At 58.8% G+C, this 16,882-nt stretch overlaps 1 protein-coding gene across 1 annotated transcript in view; it reads right to left on the reverse strand.

Moving 5' to 3' along the window:
* RAB11FIP4 (RAB11 family interacting protein 4) overlaps positions 1 to 16,882 on the reverse strand; it is a 37,351-nt gene that overhangs the window by 6,887 nt on the left and 13,582 nt on the right. Inside the window, exons 2-12 of the mRNA XM_040641024.1 lie at positions 9,654 to 9,874; positions 7,870 to 8,064; positions 7,184 to 7,318; positions 6,814 to 6,849; positions 5,460 to 5,559; positions 5,070 to 5,173; positions 3,821 to 3,961; positions 2,244 to 2,325; positions 1,581 to 1,718; positions 1,342 to 1,500; positions 90 to 233 (exon numbers count right to left, since the gene is read on the reverse strand). Of these exons, the coding sequence (XP_040496958.1) occupies positions 90 to 233; positions 1,342 to 1,500; positions 1,581 to 1,718; positions 2,244 to 2,325; positions 3,821 to 3,961; positions 5,070 to 5,173; positions 5,460 to 5,559; positions 6,814 to 6,849; positions 7,184 to 7,318; positions 7,870 to 8,064; positions 9,654 to 9,874 (1,455 nt within the window). The remainder of the gene's footprint in view (positions 1 to 89; positions 234 to 1,341; positions 1,501 to 1,580; positions 1,719 to 2,243; positions 2,326 to 3,820; positions 3,962 to 5,069; positions 5,174 to 5,459; positions 5,560 to 6,813; positions 6,850 to 7,183; positions 7,319 to 7,869; positions 8,065 to 9,653; positions 9,875 to 16,882) is intronic.

Here is a 16,882-nt window from a genome sequence, read left to right on the forward strand (position 1 = left end):
TGGGGCTTGTCATCACCGCACATGGGAGCGGGACAGGACTCACAGACGAGGGGCCGAGGCTCCAAAGCAAGAAGGACCGGGCACGTTACCTCATCGCGCGAGGCTGTGTCTATTTCTGCAGCCAGAGACTGGGCTTTGGTCTGGGTGGCAAAGAGGTTCTTTGCTTCATAAAGGCTGAGGCTCAGAATCTGTCCATTCAAGTCATCATTCTGGTCCCGCAGTTTGTGATTCTCCTGTGGAGCAGGACAAAGGCAACCTCAGCTCCCAGAAGCGTCCAGAACCCACCAGAACCCACTTCTTGGCATTCACTGTCTCCTGACTCCCACCAGTACCCTCCCCTCGTGTGTGCCATGGCCAACTCAAGATGCCCATAGATGACGTGGCCTCTGCCAGGCTTAGGGGGAAGGCCTGGGCCTAGGGAGGCCATGGGGTCCTGAGAAGGAGTTACAGGCCTGCTCAGGGGAAGTGAGTTTCCAGACAGGTGCAGGGCTCCTGGCTACCCTTCCTCCCCGGGGGTGGGTGAGCCCAAAAGGAGCTCCTGAGGCCCCATGTGGGGACACGGCCCATCGGGTGGCTCCTTTTCCAACACCAGCCCTCCATGCAGAGTGATGCTCTGGGGTCTCTGGGCTGGCAGGCGGGATCCAGGCTCCTCCCGGAGCTACGTTCAGGAATCCTGCTCCAGGAAAACTCTTTCCAGAGGCGTCTTTGCTCCTGAGTACAGGTGGCCCCCAGGTGGCCTGCCCAGACCCCACAGGCCAGCACCATGTGTTAGTGCTTGCCTCGAGTCTAACTAACTGCTCACACCTGGGACTTTGGGCACCCCGTCATGCATGAGGAAGGGCTGGGCTTTGGGGACTGCTGTGGGATGCTGATGAAGCCGACTCAGGGCTCTAACTTATGTAGCAGTTTCCCGCCCCCGGGGCCAGGCCAGGCTGCATGGGGGCTTCCCTCCCCAGCACTCCCTCGCTCGGTCTCTGCCCCGCCTGACCTCATTTCCCCCAACTGGTCTCCGATCATGGGGGTGCTCCCGGAAACCATTTGAAATGGAACCTTGGGCTCAGGGTCTGCTTCTGGGAGAACCCAACACAGCAAGACACCAATTTGCAACGGGGTAGGGTCTCGCTCTCCGCCCGATCACCAAGGAGAGCAGAGCGGGGTCTGTCTTTGTAAGGACTCCAAGGAAAGGCCCTGGGGTCTGCATCGGACGCAGCCCAGAGGAAGCCGCCTTGCTGAGCGGCGAGGTGGGGGCCGAGCAGCCCCGCTGGTCAGCGAAGGTGGCGCCGCAGCTCTTGGTCCCCAGAGGAGACCCACCCCGTGGGGACGGAGGCTCCGGGGGCCCACCTGCTTGAGCCGCTTGACCTCGTGCTCCAGCTCCACCTCGCGGGCCCTGGCGCTGAACTCGCCCAGGCTAGAGGACGAGCTGCGACCCCTGCCGGGCCGCTCGCAGTCCAGCTTGTACATCTGCAGGTGTTCCAGCTCCTTCCGCAAGTCCTCGATGAGCTGCGTGGGAGAGAGGCAGGCTGGTGGCGGCGGGGCTGCGGGAGGGAGCCCTGGTGCCCCCGTCTCTGGCCGGGACCCACCTCCTGCGTCGCCTCCCGTTCCTTCTGGAACTCCAGGCGGTTCTGCCGCAGCTTATCCATCATGCGCTTGTACAGGTCTGTCTCATCCTTCAGCCGCAGGCTTGTGTCCTCCAGCCGGTCGGACATGCGCTGCCGCTCCTGGGGGGTGGGGGAGGGACCGGTCAGGGCAGAGAGCTCCCAGAGAGGCTCGCTACGCCCTGGGGACTCGGAGGGGGTCTGCATTAGCCGCCTCGACCAAGGGGCAATCCGGCCAGCCCCCTGGACAAAGCCCCCTGAGTCACGGCTTAAAGAAACAGCCAGGTCCCTTAGGATTCTAGAAAGAAACACAGCTGAAAAATGGCCGGCCTCTGAGGTCCTTCAGTGGTGCTGGATGAAACCTGAATCAGGTGCAGCCGAACGGAAGCCAACCTCCTTCTCTCTTTTTTAGTATTGTTTTCCCCCATTATATAAGAAAATACATTCGCTCTAAAAAATTTTGGAAAATCAGAAATATAGGAAGACAAATTACTATTCATACTTTAGTCCCTGTGGTTGTTGCTGCTGTGAGGGCAATTCTATTAGAATTCCAGAAACTAGCAGCTAAAGGCCTTTGTGGCCAACATGGCCTCTCTGTGGATTCAGCTCAAGATTCGAGTCTGAGAGACGCCCAGACCTGCTGCTCACCTCATCCAGCTTCTCCGTCTGCGCCTTGAGCCGGGCCACTGTTGTTCTGAGCTCGGCATTTTCCTCCTCTAGCTGCTGCACCCTGGGGAAAGGAGAAAGACAAAAATGTCAGCAACCGAGGTGATCTTACGATAGACGGACAATTTGCAGCGATTCCCTGCTGCCTGGAGGAGGGAAGGGAGAAAGCAACAGAGAGAGAGCGAGAGAATATGAATAGTTATTTCAGATGATAGTACAGCTTTGAGCTTCCTGTCATCCCAGGCGAAATGGTAAAGACGCTGAACGATCATCCTTATGTTTTTGATAAAAGAAAACACTCATCTGTGAGCAAGAACATAGGATTCTTTTTGCACACATCCTTCGAGTCTGAAACAACACGGGGGATGTTTTTCTGCTAAACAGAGAGGAAGTCCTCCTGTGGCTGGCTGCGGCTGGCTGCGGCTGGCTGTGGCTGGCTGTGGCTGGCTGTGGCCGGGCCCTCCTGTTAGAACTCATACTCAGAAAGCGATGACAATATTTGCTTGTCTTTTTCCCCTCGGCATCTCCTCCAGGCTCTTCGCTCGGCTTGCCTGGCAGCCGCCTCAGACACATCTGTAGGCTCTGGTTCTGACGGTCCCAATCCTCTGTGTTAGTGTTCACAGGGGGCTATACCAACAGGATTCCACGAGCAGACAAAGCCCAGGTGCCCAGGTCATCATAAATGACCTGAGAAGAGGGCAGGGGAGCCGGGCTGTCAGTGGCACGAGAACAGCACAGGGCCATTTCTGCCACTGATGCCTACAGAACATTCCCTCTCCTTCGCACTTGTTACTTTCTTCCTGGAGCAATGGCCTCCTGGCCTCCACTGGGCAGCGGTCCTCTCTGCCAGGGACCCAGGTGGCCTCCAGGGGGCCTCGCTGGCCTGGGTCATTAGTGAGGGCAGGCCTAGGACGTCATCGCGGTCTTTACCTGCCTTCACGGTAGGTCACTCGGGGGCAGGAAGGGAGGGACGACAGATGAGGAAACGGAGATCCAGGAAGGGACACAGTAGGTCCAAAGTCATGGAGCTAAAGGGTAACAAACCCAGATTCCCAGGTCAATGCTCCTCTCTCTGCCGGCCTCAGCTTCCAACAGCTGTCCCTGCGGCCCAGAAGCCTGAAGAAAACCAGGCTCCGCTTTTCCATTTACCTTGGCCCCTGGGGCCCAGGGTCAGTGCACCCAGGTGTTCAGGGTCAGGGAGCATCTGACAGCAGGGGGAGCTCTGAGCTCGGACAGTAGGCCCAGCCCAGGAACAGGGGCAAGACCAGTTTTTCCACCTGTTCCCTTGTGGACAGACATGTGTGTTGTTTCCAGTTGCACCTAGTATGAACAACGCTACCAAGGTTCTGTTACGTCCTTCCTGGCACACAAGTCCAGGTGCTCAGGTACCAAGTGGAGAACTGTCAGAACAGGGGGCTTTCCTTCAGGCTCCGTGTTCCAGTCTGTACAGTGGGGATAGTGCCGCAGGCCTGGACAAGGAGTGGAGGGTGTGTCCCAGGGCAGATGGCTCTGGGCAGAGGCCCTGTCCCGCCGCCCAGCCATCCCTGGCAGGGGCCCACCTGGCGTTGAGCAGCTCGATCTCCGTGCTCTTCTCTCTCTCCAGCTTGCTGTAGGCCTCACGGTGCCGCCGCGCCTCCTCCTCCAGGGCCTGCTCAGCCACGGTCTCCTGATCTTTCACCATCTCCTCCAGCTCATGCACCCTGCGGAGAGGGGTATGCGTTCTGGTCCAGGGCCGGCTCTCGTGGCTGCTGTCTGCCCACCCCAACCTTGGCTGTGACTACGGGAGCCCCTGGCCCCAAGACCCCGGCTCAGTAACAGCCCCACTGGGGGAAGTGGCAGCCTGTTTGCCAGGCCTGGGGGTCAGCAGCTCCGCTGATGTGACTTCGGGGCACCATGGTATGTAAAGGGAGGTGGACCAGCCAAGCTCACCACCCAGGGGAGGACCTGGAGGTTGGTCCAGAAGGGAGCAAGGCTGCCCCGAGAAGGTGGCATTCCCAGGCCAGGCACGGGGAAGGATGGCAGGCCTCACCGTGGCCGCATGAAGCAGCCCTCGGGCCTCTGCTTCGCTTTCTGCTCTCCTCTTCCCTGGCCACTACCCTCTGGCCAGCAATTCAGCGACTGGCCACCTTGATTCCAAAAACAGGCAAGTGCTTAGATAATGGCCCTGAGCATGCCAGACCCAGGAAAGAGCGAGGTCCCACTGACAGCCTAGCTGGCAGAGCAGTGTGGGCACACTTCACTGGTAATAGTCCCTCCAGGAGGCTGACCTTCTGGGGGTGTCCAAGAGAACCCGTGTTTGGGCCCTACGAGGCTGAGGACCAGACCCCGGCTGGGGATCAGTTTAGCAAGCGTTATGCCGTCCCATAAGGACCACTACACTCTACGTCCGCTACGTCGCCACAGTCACGTTCAGCAGGCCTCCGCCTAGACCCTTCCACCAGCCTCTCCCTCTGCAGACCTTGTCCCCAGAAAGCGGAGGCAGTGTGTGTGGGGGGGTGTCAGACTCTCACCCTTGTTGGTGAGAGAAATAGGAGAGTGGATCCCACCTCCTGCCTTAGACCCACCCCCCTTAGGGCTGCAGACCTGTAGGTCAAGGTCAAGCTCCAACCCATTTCTGAGTCTCCAGAGACCAGTTCTGGGTGTCATGCAGGGGCAGGGCCACGCAGCAAGGGGCTGATGTATCAGAGCCTCTAGAGGGGAGGGACAAGACGTGTGGATGACCTCTCCCAGCTTTTCTCAGGGGCCCTCCCAACAGAGACCATCAGCTGTTCCCGAGCCACAGCTGGGGCCCTCCAAGCCAGCCCCAACCTGTGCACCAGCTGCGTGTTCTCCTGCTTCAGCTTGCTTTTCAGGTCCCCGTTGGTCAGGCTGTCATTCTCCAGTTCGGTCACCTTTTTTTCCAGGAAGCTCACCTGCAAGAGGGAGGCAGAGGTGGGGGTGGAGGAAACCTCTGAGTCCACAGGGCGGAGAAGCAGAAACCATGGGATGGATGGCCAGGCCCCCCAAGTGACTGTGCATGAAGGGTGGTGAGGGCGGGGGTGTGTGTGCCCACGTCATCGGGGCCGCCTACCCCCACCTCATCAGCAGCAAGGATAGGGTCTCCGCCTCCCAGGCCCCCAGATAGCTACTGGCGCGCTTCCCACGACCCCCAGGGGGCACGCACACATGAAGCCCGTCCTCCGGCCTCCCAGGCCCCACCTTCTCAGTGATGTCGTTGTCACAGGAGTCGATGCTGTCGCGGAACAGGTCCTCGGTGCTGCCGTCACTGCTACTGAAGTTACTGCTATGCATGAGCTGCCTGCACGGGGGTGGGGGAGCGGGGGGCTGCAGAGGCCAGCCCCCTGGGGACCGGGGTCCAGAGCAGCCTATGGGCTGAGAGGGGGCACCCCACCCACTACACTGGGGAGGGGGCCAGGAACCCATCCCAGGAGGCAGTCCGCATCCAGTCAGGGGAGGATTGCCTGACCTCTGAACTCAAGACATCACCCAGCTCAGAGGACAGCAGATGCGCGCTCCACCCCTCCAGAGGCTCTAGCAGATACGGCCAGTCCCCCATGGCTCTGCCCTGCTGCCTCACCTCCCTCTTCAGGCCGGCCTTCCAGCCAGCAACTACCCAGGGACCAGAGTGGGCACATGAGCCCCCACCTCCCCCCAGCTGCATAACCGCGCCGGAGGTAGACTGGCTCCTTGGTGCTGGCACAGGGTCCTCCTGAGACCTCCCGGCAAGACTCAACCCCCACCCACCAAACCCGCTCTGGCTGCACCTCTGGGGACCCGGGGAGACGGCAGAGGGAAGGAGGCCCGCCCAGACGGGGCGGGGCAGTGGGCCGGCGGGTCTGCAAACAGCAAGCACTTGCCTGGGGAACTCTTGCCAGAGGCAAAACCCAGTTACCATTCTCCAGAGGCTCCCGCTTCCCACTCCCTGCTAGGCAGCAGCCAGTGTCCCTGCCAACGGGCTCTCCTGCCCCAGCCCTGCTCCCGAGCCAGAGCCTGGGCGCTTGCCGGCAGCTCCCGGAGCCCCGGGCCAGTCTGCAGGAGAACCTGGATTCTGAGATCCAGGGCGGGATTCTGGAAGTCCCGGGAAGTCAGCTGTGCAGGATATAACCTGGAGCAAAGGGACCAGTTCCAACGGGGCACCCTCCTTCCTCCCCAGTCTCTGTGAGTGGGAAACCCAGGAGCTGCTGGTCCGGCTGCTGGCCCCACAGTGCAGGGAGGGCCACCAAGGGCTGTGAGATGGGCTGGGTCTCTTGGGGCATCCCCGCTGGGCCCACCTGAAGCTGTAACAGCTGGGGGTTGGGGTGAGGCCAACCGTGCCACCGCCAGGAAGGGCAAGGTGCGGGGCCGGGAGGAGTACGGCCCTTCTCTTTCAGAAGTAGACCTCTTCTGCGGGCTCTGCCTGCACTTCTGGGGCTCTTCACCCCCGCTGTGCGTTCAGCCACAGGCCGACACTGGCTGGGTCTGCGCTGTTGGCCCTGAGCTAGCCGCCTTGGCAGTAGGAGCACAGTTACGGGAGACAGTGTTCAACTCTGCCTCCCAAGGGGGGGGGGCTTACCTTCCAAAGGCTGTGCTAGAGATCTTCCGGTTAGGGCTAGAGAGAGAGAGAGAGAGAGGGCAGTCATTGAACAGAGGGGGCTCCAATCCACTCCTTACTCTGCCTTGGCTGCAAGACACGGAAGCGCAGCAGGGGGCTCTGTCCCACCCCCTGCAGGGAATTCACTAATCAGCTTGGTCCTGGGTAGAAGCACCTTGACTTTCTTGTTGCAGAAACACGCAAGCTCCCCAGAATCAATCCCACTCTGACAGTGCTCTCGTTGCCAAGACAGAGTGGGGCCACCTGGCCTGCGGCTTCCCCGACTCGGTCCCCTCGCCCTGCCCCGCTTAGCCCCAGCCTCCCATCCCTCTGTCGGGTCCTGGGGCCTCACCTGTTGGCCTTCAGGTTTTTCAGTCGGGCTTCCAAGTCATTCAGCAGGTTGATTTTCTTGCAACACTGAGAGCAGTAAACATCCAGCAATTCACTGTTGTAGGTGTGCCGCATTTTCCTAGGAGTCTGCCCCGCACTGATTCAGGAGAGAGAAAGAAATCACCTCCTGCTCGCCAGTCTGCTGCCCTACCTCATCCTGCTGAGCTTACTTTGCTGGATTCCGCAATACCGGTGGTGACCCTTGTGTGTGTGCGTTTAGGGGCAGAGGAAGGAGAAATACAGCAACAGATCTTCCCTCCCTCAATACTCTCAGAGAAGAAGCCGATGAACGGTACCCATTTCACAGAAATGGCAACTGAGACCTAATGTCAGAGAAAGCAACCACTAGGTGTGTGGGTCACCCAGAAGGTGTAGACGTCACCTAGAAGGACCCTTCAACACCGAGGTTCTACTAGGAAGCAAGACAACGAAGACCCCCGAGTCTGCAGCCTCCCAGGTGGGTTCATTCTGTTTCTTCTTCGAGACAGGAGGGACCCCCAACCAGAGTGCAGAGGCAGCACCCCCAAACCCCAGGGGCAGAACCCATGGAGCTTAGGACTCTGCCTTCTGAACCCTCCTGGGATGAGGTTGGGTTGGTTCTGCCACTTCTCCTTGTACCCCAAATGCCATTCCAGCCCCCGGGGCCACCTGGAAGACACTGAAGATCCCAGGTCCGAGTAGACGTTGGTCCTGGTCTCGTCGTCGGGGCAGGGACTGCTGGGGGTACAGTCTACGTCGTCCCCCTCCCCATAGTCTTCAAACTGCTCCTCGTTGCTGATGAGCGAGGTGGTGGAGTGTGTGGAGAGGTCTGACGTGGTCACGGACAGAGTGTGGCCCAGGGACCTGGGTGTCAGAGAAGGCTGGCCGTTAACGCAGCCCCGTCCGCAGCCCGTGCTGGGGAAACCGCCCAGCCTTCCTGGTGGTCAGTCCGTGCCCCAGAGATCTGAAGCCTCACTGAGTTTGTGCTTTTCAACCTGGTAATACACTCTGGGGACCTCGTCCTAAGGAAAACATCTCATCACAGAAACGGTTTCTGCACAAGAGATGTGCAAACCAATGCTTCTCCAGAGCAGCAAAACACTGCTTCCCGCCCAATGGNNNNCAGGAAGTCACAATAAATTATAATAACACATATATAAAATTATATATTCTATATCACTAATATGAGCAAATTAAATGATTAAGTTACAGTTGCAAAATTATAATATGGATTAGGAAACTAATGATCAAATTACAGCTTATCCAATTGTTGTTAGGTTTGTAAACAATACTAGCAATAATATGGAAAAATTACTATGAAATAAAAGTTACATATAAAAACTTAAGCTGGAGAAAGTAAAAGGTGTCTATAGAATAAGGAAAAACAGGGCATGAAACTATTTCCTTGGTCGCAGGGCTGGGGTCTGGGTGGCGGGACAAGGAGTAGCACAGCCATTCCCCTCCATTCTCCCTTTCCTCCCTTTTTCAAGTTCTGGTTAATTGGCTTGGACTCTAATAAGAAATGAGGTTTTAAAATAAATAACCGCGAGCTAGCAGGTGAGGCGCTCCTCCTGGTTTCCAGAGGGGACTTCTGGCTCAAAGAAGCCTCACTGCAAAGAACGTGGGTCAGAGACTCTAGGTCTCTCAGCGGTGACCCCCCTGGTGTGGCCTGTGACCGCGTCAGGGGCTGGCGGAGCCCTGCACGCAACCTGAGAAGGAAGCACAGCTTGTCCTCTGCCAAACAGACCTCCCTTTAGTTGTTGTGAGGTCGTGTCCACGTATCGTCACCCGTAAGGGACAATTTTTCTGACCTACTAGGGACTCCACGCTCCAGACTCAGCCCCCTGACCGGGTGACGAGAAGCAGGGAACCCGTTAAGGCAGTAATTCTCCACCCGTGCCCTAAAGCGATCCCGGTCTCTGAGAACCTCCACCCTGTTTTTTCAAAACTCACTTCTCTGCCCTGAGGTTCCTCAGCGCCTTGGGTGGAATTCCTCATCCCTCTCAGCTCTCTCTCCTAGACATCGTACTAAAACTCTCGGACCCTCCCTGCGGGCGGCCTCCGGGTGACTGGTCCCAAAAAAGGTGAATGACCAAGTGGCAAATGGTTAGCCAGAAGGTCAACAGGTCTGTGGTTCCTGACCACTTGTCCTTGGCGGTTGGTCCCAGTACCGCTGACGGACTGCTCCCGAGACGCAAAATGGACAAACAACTCCAAAGACCCCACCGAGAACAGCCTGACTCCCAGAGCCGCTTGGGTCTGAGAAGCCCTGCACTGAGAAAATGTATATGAAATTGCCTTCTTTTCTTTTTTTTTGAAGGTCAAAAATGATGAAGAATTGACAATTTCACACGGTTCTACTGATCCTGGGACCTCCTCCCTCCCCAAATCTCTGGGTTGTACATGACCCCACCGCTTTCTGATGCGTGGAGCTCCCGGCAGTTTAAACTCACTTGTCCTCTGGCAGGAACAGGCCCCCGAGCCCTCCGTCCTTCTCCTCGGCGACCGAGCCCTCCAGGCCCTGGGTGCTCTCCATGGGGCTGTCCATGTCTGACTCTGGGGGGCCCTCGGGTGGGGCCAGTGTCATAGCCTCCTCCTCGTCCTCGGGAAAGAAGCCGGGGTCCCTGGGGAGGAGCTCGCCATCAGCAAAGGTTGGGCCTGGCACCTCGCTGCCCTGGGAAAGACAGAGGGGGACGGTATGAGTGAGGCTGGCTCCCTGGGGCTCAGCAGACCTCATCAGACTGCAAGGACATCAGCAGGGCCAGGAACAGCAGAGGCTGGGCAACACGGAGGCCCAGATCCCAGGACCTTGAGAACAGGAACACCTGGCAGGTGACCAGTCTTGGACCTCTCACAATGGCTGCCTCATGAGAGCCCAGTGAGGAGCCACAACCCCAGGGACAGCCACCCATGGAGGAGGGGCCGGCTGCACTGCTCAGGATGCCTGGATAGCTCGTCAGGGTCCCCATCACAGTCTGCATAAGCAGCCCAATGCCTCTGTGATGGAGTTAAGGGCCGAGCCCTCATGAATGGCCCCCAGGAATGACGACCCCCGCCGAGCAGAGCTGGATGCAGCAAGGAATCTGCCCTCCATGACTCCGGGCATGTCAGGCGCCCTCTGTGAACCGCAGCTCTCTGCTCAGTAAATTGAGAATGACAATGGAATCTTACAGGATCACTGTGTCACTCGGGGGGACCTCAGTGAATAAATCCCGGCCACAAGACGTGGCTCCAGCCTGGGAGGGACAGTCTGCCGTGGCCCACCCCAGCCATGCTGGGGAGCGAGGACACGGGGCCCTTTGAACCTGAGCTTGGGGTTGGCCCCCAGTGCCCAGCACACGGCCCAGCGCCATGTCAGTGCGAGACAAATATCTGCTTGAGCCTTTTGCTAAAATCATGTTACAGAGTTAAGAGCTCTGGCTTTATTCGGAATGCACCTAGTCTGAGAGGCGGCCCTCTACAAACCCTTTCCTGGGGCTGCCACCTCCAAGGGGGGCCCGGCTTCCACCTGCTCCCCTCCGAGATGTCAAGGTACTCCTGGGGTTCTTGGGTGTGCTCCCCGGTGAGGGCCGGCAGAGCCCTGCGTGAGAGGCGCTCCCTGCAGCCCCACGACTGCAAGAGGTGTCACGGAACAAAGGCTGGGAAGGGCCTCCGGGCACCTCAGACAAGAACAGGCCCAGGCACACGCAAGGAAGGTGGTCAGTGACAGGCCTGGCTGGGCCTAGCTAGGAGGGCGCCGGCACCGGCTGCGGCTGGTGGTCTCTCCCCACCAAGACTTCCTGGCCTAAGTATAGACAGCGAGTACTGAGCTTGGTTCCTGCCTGTGCCTGACTCGGGCTAAGCATCGCACAGACTAATCAGGTCGGTATCAGGCAGCCAGGGCCCCGACTGTGGAGGCCAAGGGGCTGTGTCACAACCACCCCTAGTGCTCACACGGCCCTCTCCACCTCGATGTCACTCCCCCAACCCCACACTGCTGGGCTGCGGACCCTAAGCGAGGTCCCCTCATCGGCAAGCCCGACGCTGCGTCCCAGGAGAAACCAACATTTACCGAGCAGTCAGCAAGGTCTGGAGACAGAGGTGAGAACTGACACAGAATCTTCTGTGGGCTTATGACAACACTTCAGAAAGGTGACTCTTGGCCCCGTTCATGAGCAAGGGTGTTCACGAGCTCAGAGAGGAGCCTGCCAGAAGTCTTTTGGCCAGGAGGCAGAGGGCCACCTACCCCTGGCCACCGCCGGCTTGGTTCCGTTTATCAGGGAGGCAACCCACGCTTCATGCATTTTTCCATCTCACGGTGACAGTGAGAAGAGCGCGCATCACAGGAGCGTATTAGTAAGTGTGAAGCCCAAGCATTCCGGCCCATGCCGCCCGCTGCCCGCCCGCGGCAGGAAGCTCGCCGGGCTGTGCAGACACTGGAAGAGAAGCCAGGCAGGGGGGAGACCACCCAGGAGGAGAGCAGGCCTCCCAGAGGGGCGGTGCCTGTGCCCCCGTCCTTCGCCTGACTTCCGAGCCACAAAGGCGGAGGGAGGTCAGCGCTTGCCAGGACGGCCTGCCTTGGGGCTTACAAAAGAGTCCTTGGCCACTTTCAGTCTTCACAGCCCCATGAGTTGGGTCTCCTTGCCCCCCTTGTGGGGGGGTGGTGACTGGCCTGGAGCCCCATGGGAGTTGGTGGCAGGGCAGCACGGGACTGTGAACCACCAGTGCCTATCCTCTCCTCAAAGCACGGTCAGCAGGGGTCCCAAGGAGGCCACTGCCCACCACACTCCCAGGAGGCAGGCAGGGCACCAAGTGGAGACCAGGGGCCGAGCTCCTCAGGTGTCCGGCCTGGCCTGTGGGTGGCTAATTCGTGTCTGTCTCCTTGGACATGGAGATACAGAGGCCCGGTTTTTGCCAGGCACTCTGCCCAGAGACACCCAACTCACCAGACGGGCGTGGGGACCGCGGCCCCCCCTCACCAGATGTCCCAGATACACACTCCCGAAAGCGGGGCCGAGAGAAAAGAGTGGCCTGTCTCAGCCGTAGGTGGGGCAGGAAGGGTCAGGTGCCCCCACGGGGGTCACTCCCTGTCAACGAGACCACCACTTCCTCAGGCATAATCTTACCCTCTGCCCACACAAGGTGCCCATCTGTCCGGCCCTCCGCAGCTGAAAGCATGCGGTCCAGCTGTGACAGCAGCCCCGGAGAGTTCCGGGACGGGGTGAAGGACTTGTAGTCTTAGTCTGACACGTGGGGAAGATGAGGCTCAGAGTGGGCGGGGGCTGCCCCGGAACGTGCCAGCTACGGAAGCCAGGCTCTTGACATACCAAGTCAGGGCCCCTCAGTGCCCCCTCGTCACATAGACACACACACACACATGCACGCACACACGCACACACACTCTCAACATGCCAGCCTTTTCTCTTAAAATCAGCTGCCTCCCCACATGACACCTTTTCATTCAACCCACTGTTGCTTGCCCAAGGCAAGTTATAATTTTTAGGACTTCAAAACCATTTCTACTAGTTTCCCCCTAAATTCAAATAATATAAAGACCGCTCTAAGAAAAGTAACTAGATACCCTGGTTGGTCCAGACAGACAGTACTGGTTTGGCATTTGTCCTGGACAAAAGTGGCCCTGTCACCCCTGCTCCTTCCTCGGGAATGTCCTCACCCGGCCTCCCATTCCTCTGGGCCCTCTGGGGAAGGGCTTGGTGTAGCACCGGGCCTGGGAGCAAAGCTGCTAGAACTGGGCACAGCCTGCTCTGATCCCAAACACCTCAGGAAGGGAGGCAAAGCACGGGCAGTTGCTGGAAGGTGCTAGAAGGCCACTACTTATTGGCTTGGAGACTAGAAGTATGCCTTCCTCAAGAGGCTAGGCCTGGGGAATTACTGGAAACAAGGGTTTCTAGAGAGATCAGAGGCCTGCAGCTGGGAAAACAGGCCCTATCCAGCTGCTCTGGTGGGGCCAGTCTGCATCACCAGTGTACCCCTCCACATCCCCAGCCCGTCTCCACCTGGGACTGGATGCAGCTGGTCCTGGCTAGAAGTGGGAACCCAGAGGCACCTGGGGAAGCCCCCCTCCAGTGAGAGCAGCACTTACCCACCAGCGGGCCCCAAAGTCACCCCTTCCTCTGTAGGAAGTTGGCACAGGCTGAATTCAACGGCTGGTAAAAAAACATACCCATGGTGGGATAGGGCATCCCAGCCTCAGAGGGGCCAACAACGCCCCGCTGTCCACACTCCCAGAGGGGGGTGCGGCAGGGCCCAGACACGAGGACTTCATCTGGTCCTCCCCCGTTCCCCACCTGACCTTAGTGGGACGCCACCTCCAAGTCACAGACACCACTACTCCATTTTTGTGGCAGCTGGGGCACGGACTCCAAAGGACCCCACTTGCACATTCCCTGCGAGAAGGAAGGCCCTCAAGGGAGTAACCATGGGGATATCTGCGTCTGAGCCCCCAGCAGTCAGCCCCACAGGGGGCACGTGGCAGGTGAGCGGCGAGTAGCTGTGGCAGCACACTGCGCGGCAGAACGGGAAGCTGCGAAGAGCCTAACTGCGGCAACCCCGAGGCCTGGGTGCCCACCCGGCTTGCTCACCGGCCGCCGTGCCACCCCGGATGAGTTGTTCAGTCTCTGAGCCTCATCTAAAAACAGGGCTGGATAACCAGCTGGCCAGATTGCCAGAGAGAACCTACGTCGAACAGTGCTCATCCCTCACGGATGCTGGGAACATGGCAGAGAGGAGAGGGCGCAGAGTGCTGCTGGGAGCGAGCTGGGGAGGAGGACCGACTGGGTGCAAACCCCAGCTCCACCCCTCAGCTCTGCAACCTGGCCCGAACTTCCCGGGGCCTGTTTCCCCATCCGCAGAAGGCAGTTAACAGTCATCAGGAAACAAGTAGCACGCATGCTAAGCACACACGGAAAAGGGTCAATAAATCTGAGCTACTATGGTCTTCACTGTGTTGAAATAAGACAAGCAGGGGTGTCTCCAGGCCCAATGGCCTCTGTCCAGCCCTCTGGGATGCTATCCCGTTGACCCCCAGTGACACGCCAGGTGGAAGTCGGCTGGGTTCGAGCTTCTGGAAGCCTGAAGTTTGCAAGTTACAGAGGTGCAGGTGCCTCTCTTCTCCCCCCAGGTCCGTCTTCTACAGACTCTCTTGGAAGGTCTCTCTGCACGTGAATTACACACTTTAGTAAGTGTCAGGATGAGATACCGCCTGGGCAAGGGAGTCCAGGAGGCCCGGAGGCTCCAGCTCACCCACCCCCAGCCCTGGCAGTGGCTCTGCTTCCCAGGCGGGAACTCAGAGCCAAAGAACAGCTCTGTGGGGACAGGGCTGGGTAAAAATAGCTTCGATGGGCACATCCCAGCTTCTCTCGCAGCCAGGCACCAGCGGGCACACGTGGAACCCCACTGCAGGGAAGGTACTGGGCAGGGAGCGGGGAGGCGGTGGACACAAACCGAGCCTGGTGCAGGAGAGAAGCCAGGATGCTGTCTGGGTGAGGCTGAGCTGGTCTCTGGGGGAGTGCGGGGGGGGGGGGCGGGCAGGGGACGAACTCCCTTGTCACAATCCCAGCCAGTCCACTGCCCAGGAAGAGCGATAGGCCTGCTCACGGTCCCGCTGGCTCTTCCCCACAGGAAGCAGAAGATGAAGGAGCTAACTCGTGGCTGCCAAGGCCCCCAGGTCCAGAGAGAGGGGACGGGCTTACCTGGGCTGGGATCCCCGAGCCGCAGCGGCTCAGCCACCCGTCCAGGCACGGCAGCGGCGGAGTGAGTACGCGATCTGGGCTGCACCCGCCGCCTGTGGGTGGCTGCCAAGCCCTGCACGGAAGGAGGCCCTGCTCTGCAGGGCGGGTCGGTGCTCCACAGCGGCTGATAAGGTTCTGGCTCCCATGCCAGTCAAGGGGCGAGGGTGGGGTAAAGGGGGAGGTAAGTCTCCACACAGGGAGGCTGATGCCTAAGCCTCGACTTCGGAACAGAAGTAACCTTGGCTTGGATGCAAGGCCCGGCTGGTCCCCAACAAGGTCAAGGACAAACAAGGGAGCACCAGGTCACGAGCCATTAGAGTTCATTTATCGCCCGTCTTGGCCAGCCCTGGAGACTGACCGCATACTGTAAGATGAAAGCCCAAGCGTCCCACTCTGGTGGAGGAGGCCAACGTCAAGAAGACAGGACAGACTGCCACGTTCCTGTCCCCAGGGACCAGATCAGACAGTGGCCAGGAACCAGACCTCTGTCATGCACTTCCTTCCCTGGCCCCTGGACGGGCCTCCTAAGTCAGCCAGTTTTATAGATGGGAGAAGTGAGGCTCTCAGGAAGTCGTGGTTCGGTCCCGGGTCTGGCCTGCACTGGCCGTGGAACCTCAGGCTGATATTGAAGAGAAGAGAAAGAGAAACTACCGCTCGACTTTCTCAAGAGCTCCCAGGCCATTTGCATAGAGCAAAAGCACGAAGATAAGGAGTGGCTGCTACCGTACGCACCCCCACAGTGGAAGGGGTGTGGAAGCCCGCAGGGCCTTCTTTTCCCTGTTCTTAATCGCAACTCTTGCACTGTCTCTCCCCCCAGTCTCACACTTCCCCTCCCCCAACAGACGCGGCTGCTGCTAAGGGAGGGTCACAGGAGTGACACAGAAAGAGAGGGTATGATGTAGCTCCCAGAAAAACTCAGAAATGAGGGTGTCCGACAGCCCCCTGGCAGCTAACCTAAGACCCTAAGGGGTAAGCAAATTACAGGGGGCAGAGCAGAGGGGCTGAGCAGTAAGGGATCTGCTATTTCCCCAGGAAGGGGCTGGGAGGGGGAGTCTACAGCAGACCCTGGCAGCGTCCACCCAGGCACTGGCCGGAGGGGTCGGGTCTGGTCTGCCCCGCGTGGCCAGCCTGCCCCAAGGCTGTGGGGTCCGACGTAGCTGCCACTGGAGCCTGAGATCATTCAATGTCCACTGGGACCTTCTAACCAGCTCCCCCATGTCCAAGGTCACCCACCACTCTTCTGATCACAGCAACCTTCCAGGAGCCCGAGGCCGACGGGGAGAGGCGGGCTGCCCAAGCTCGCTGCCAGAGCTCACTTCTCACTGTAAGTCAGCCAGCGGGCACTCTGGCTCTGCCTGTCCATCTACAGACAATCTGTGGGCATGGGTGGCCCTCAAGTCCCGAAGACATGAGGGAAGGGCCAACAAGATCTGGTTTTCAAGCCTGTGAGGCTTTGGGCCAGACCCTGGACCCCACTGGAAACGCCCGTCACAGTGGGGTCATGCGTGCCATTGGGAGACCCCCAAGCCCTCTTTCCCCACCACCTCACTTCCATTCCAAGAACATGTTGAAGCATTTCAAAAGTCAGCAGTTAAAAATTAAAAATGTATTACTAAAACTCTAACGGAGAAAAAAAATGGAATAAACAATGCTTCGGTCAGCCAAAAGGCTACAGAAAAAAGGAGGAAAAGACCGAAGATCGTAACTCAACCAGTAAATGAAAACAGAATACACCACACTAATACACACCCCGTCAGACTAGATAAAAACACCGACGACACAATGCAAACGTTAGCGCACAGGCCAAAAGTAGAAGTAAAAGGATGACGGGTGACGGGGCGCCTGGCTGGCTCAGTGGGTAGAGCATGTGACTCTTGATCTCAGGGTCAGGAGTTCAAGCCCCACGCGGCGCACAGAGATTACTTTCAAATACAAGAACGAATAAAGGTGGA

Source organism: Ursus maritimus, unplaced genomic scaffold, assembly GCF_017311325.1.
Source record: "Ursus maritimus isolate PB19 unplaced genomic scaffold, ASM1731132v1 scaffold_24, whole genome shotgun sequence".
Lineage (NCBI taxonomy): Eukaryota > Metazoa > Chordata > Mammalia > Carnivora > Ursidae > Ursus > Ursus maritimus.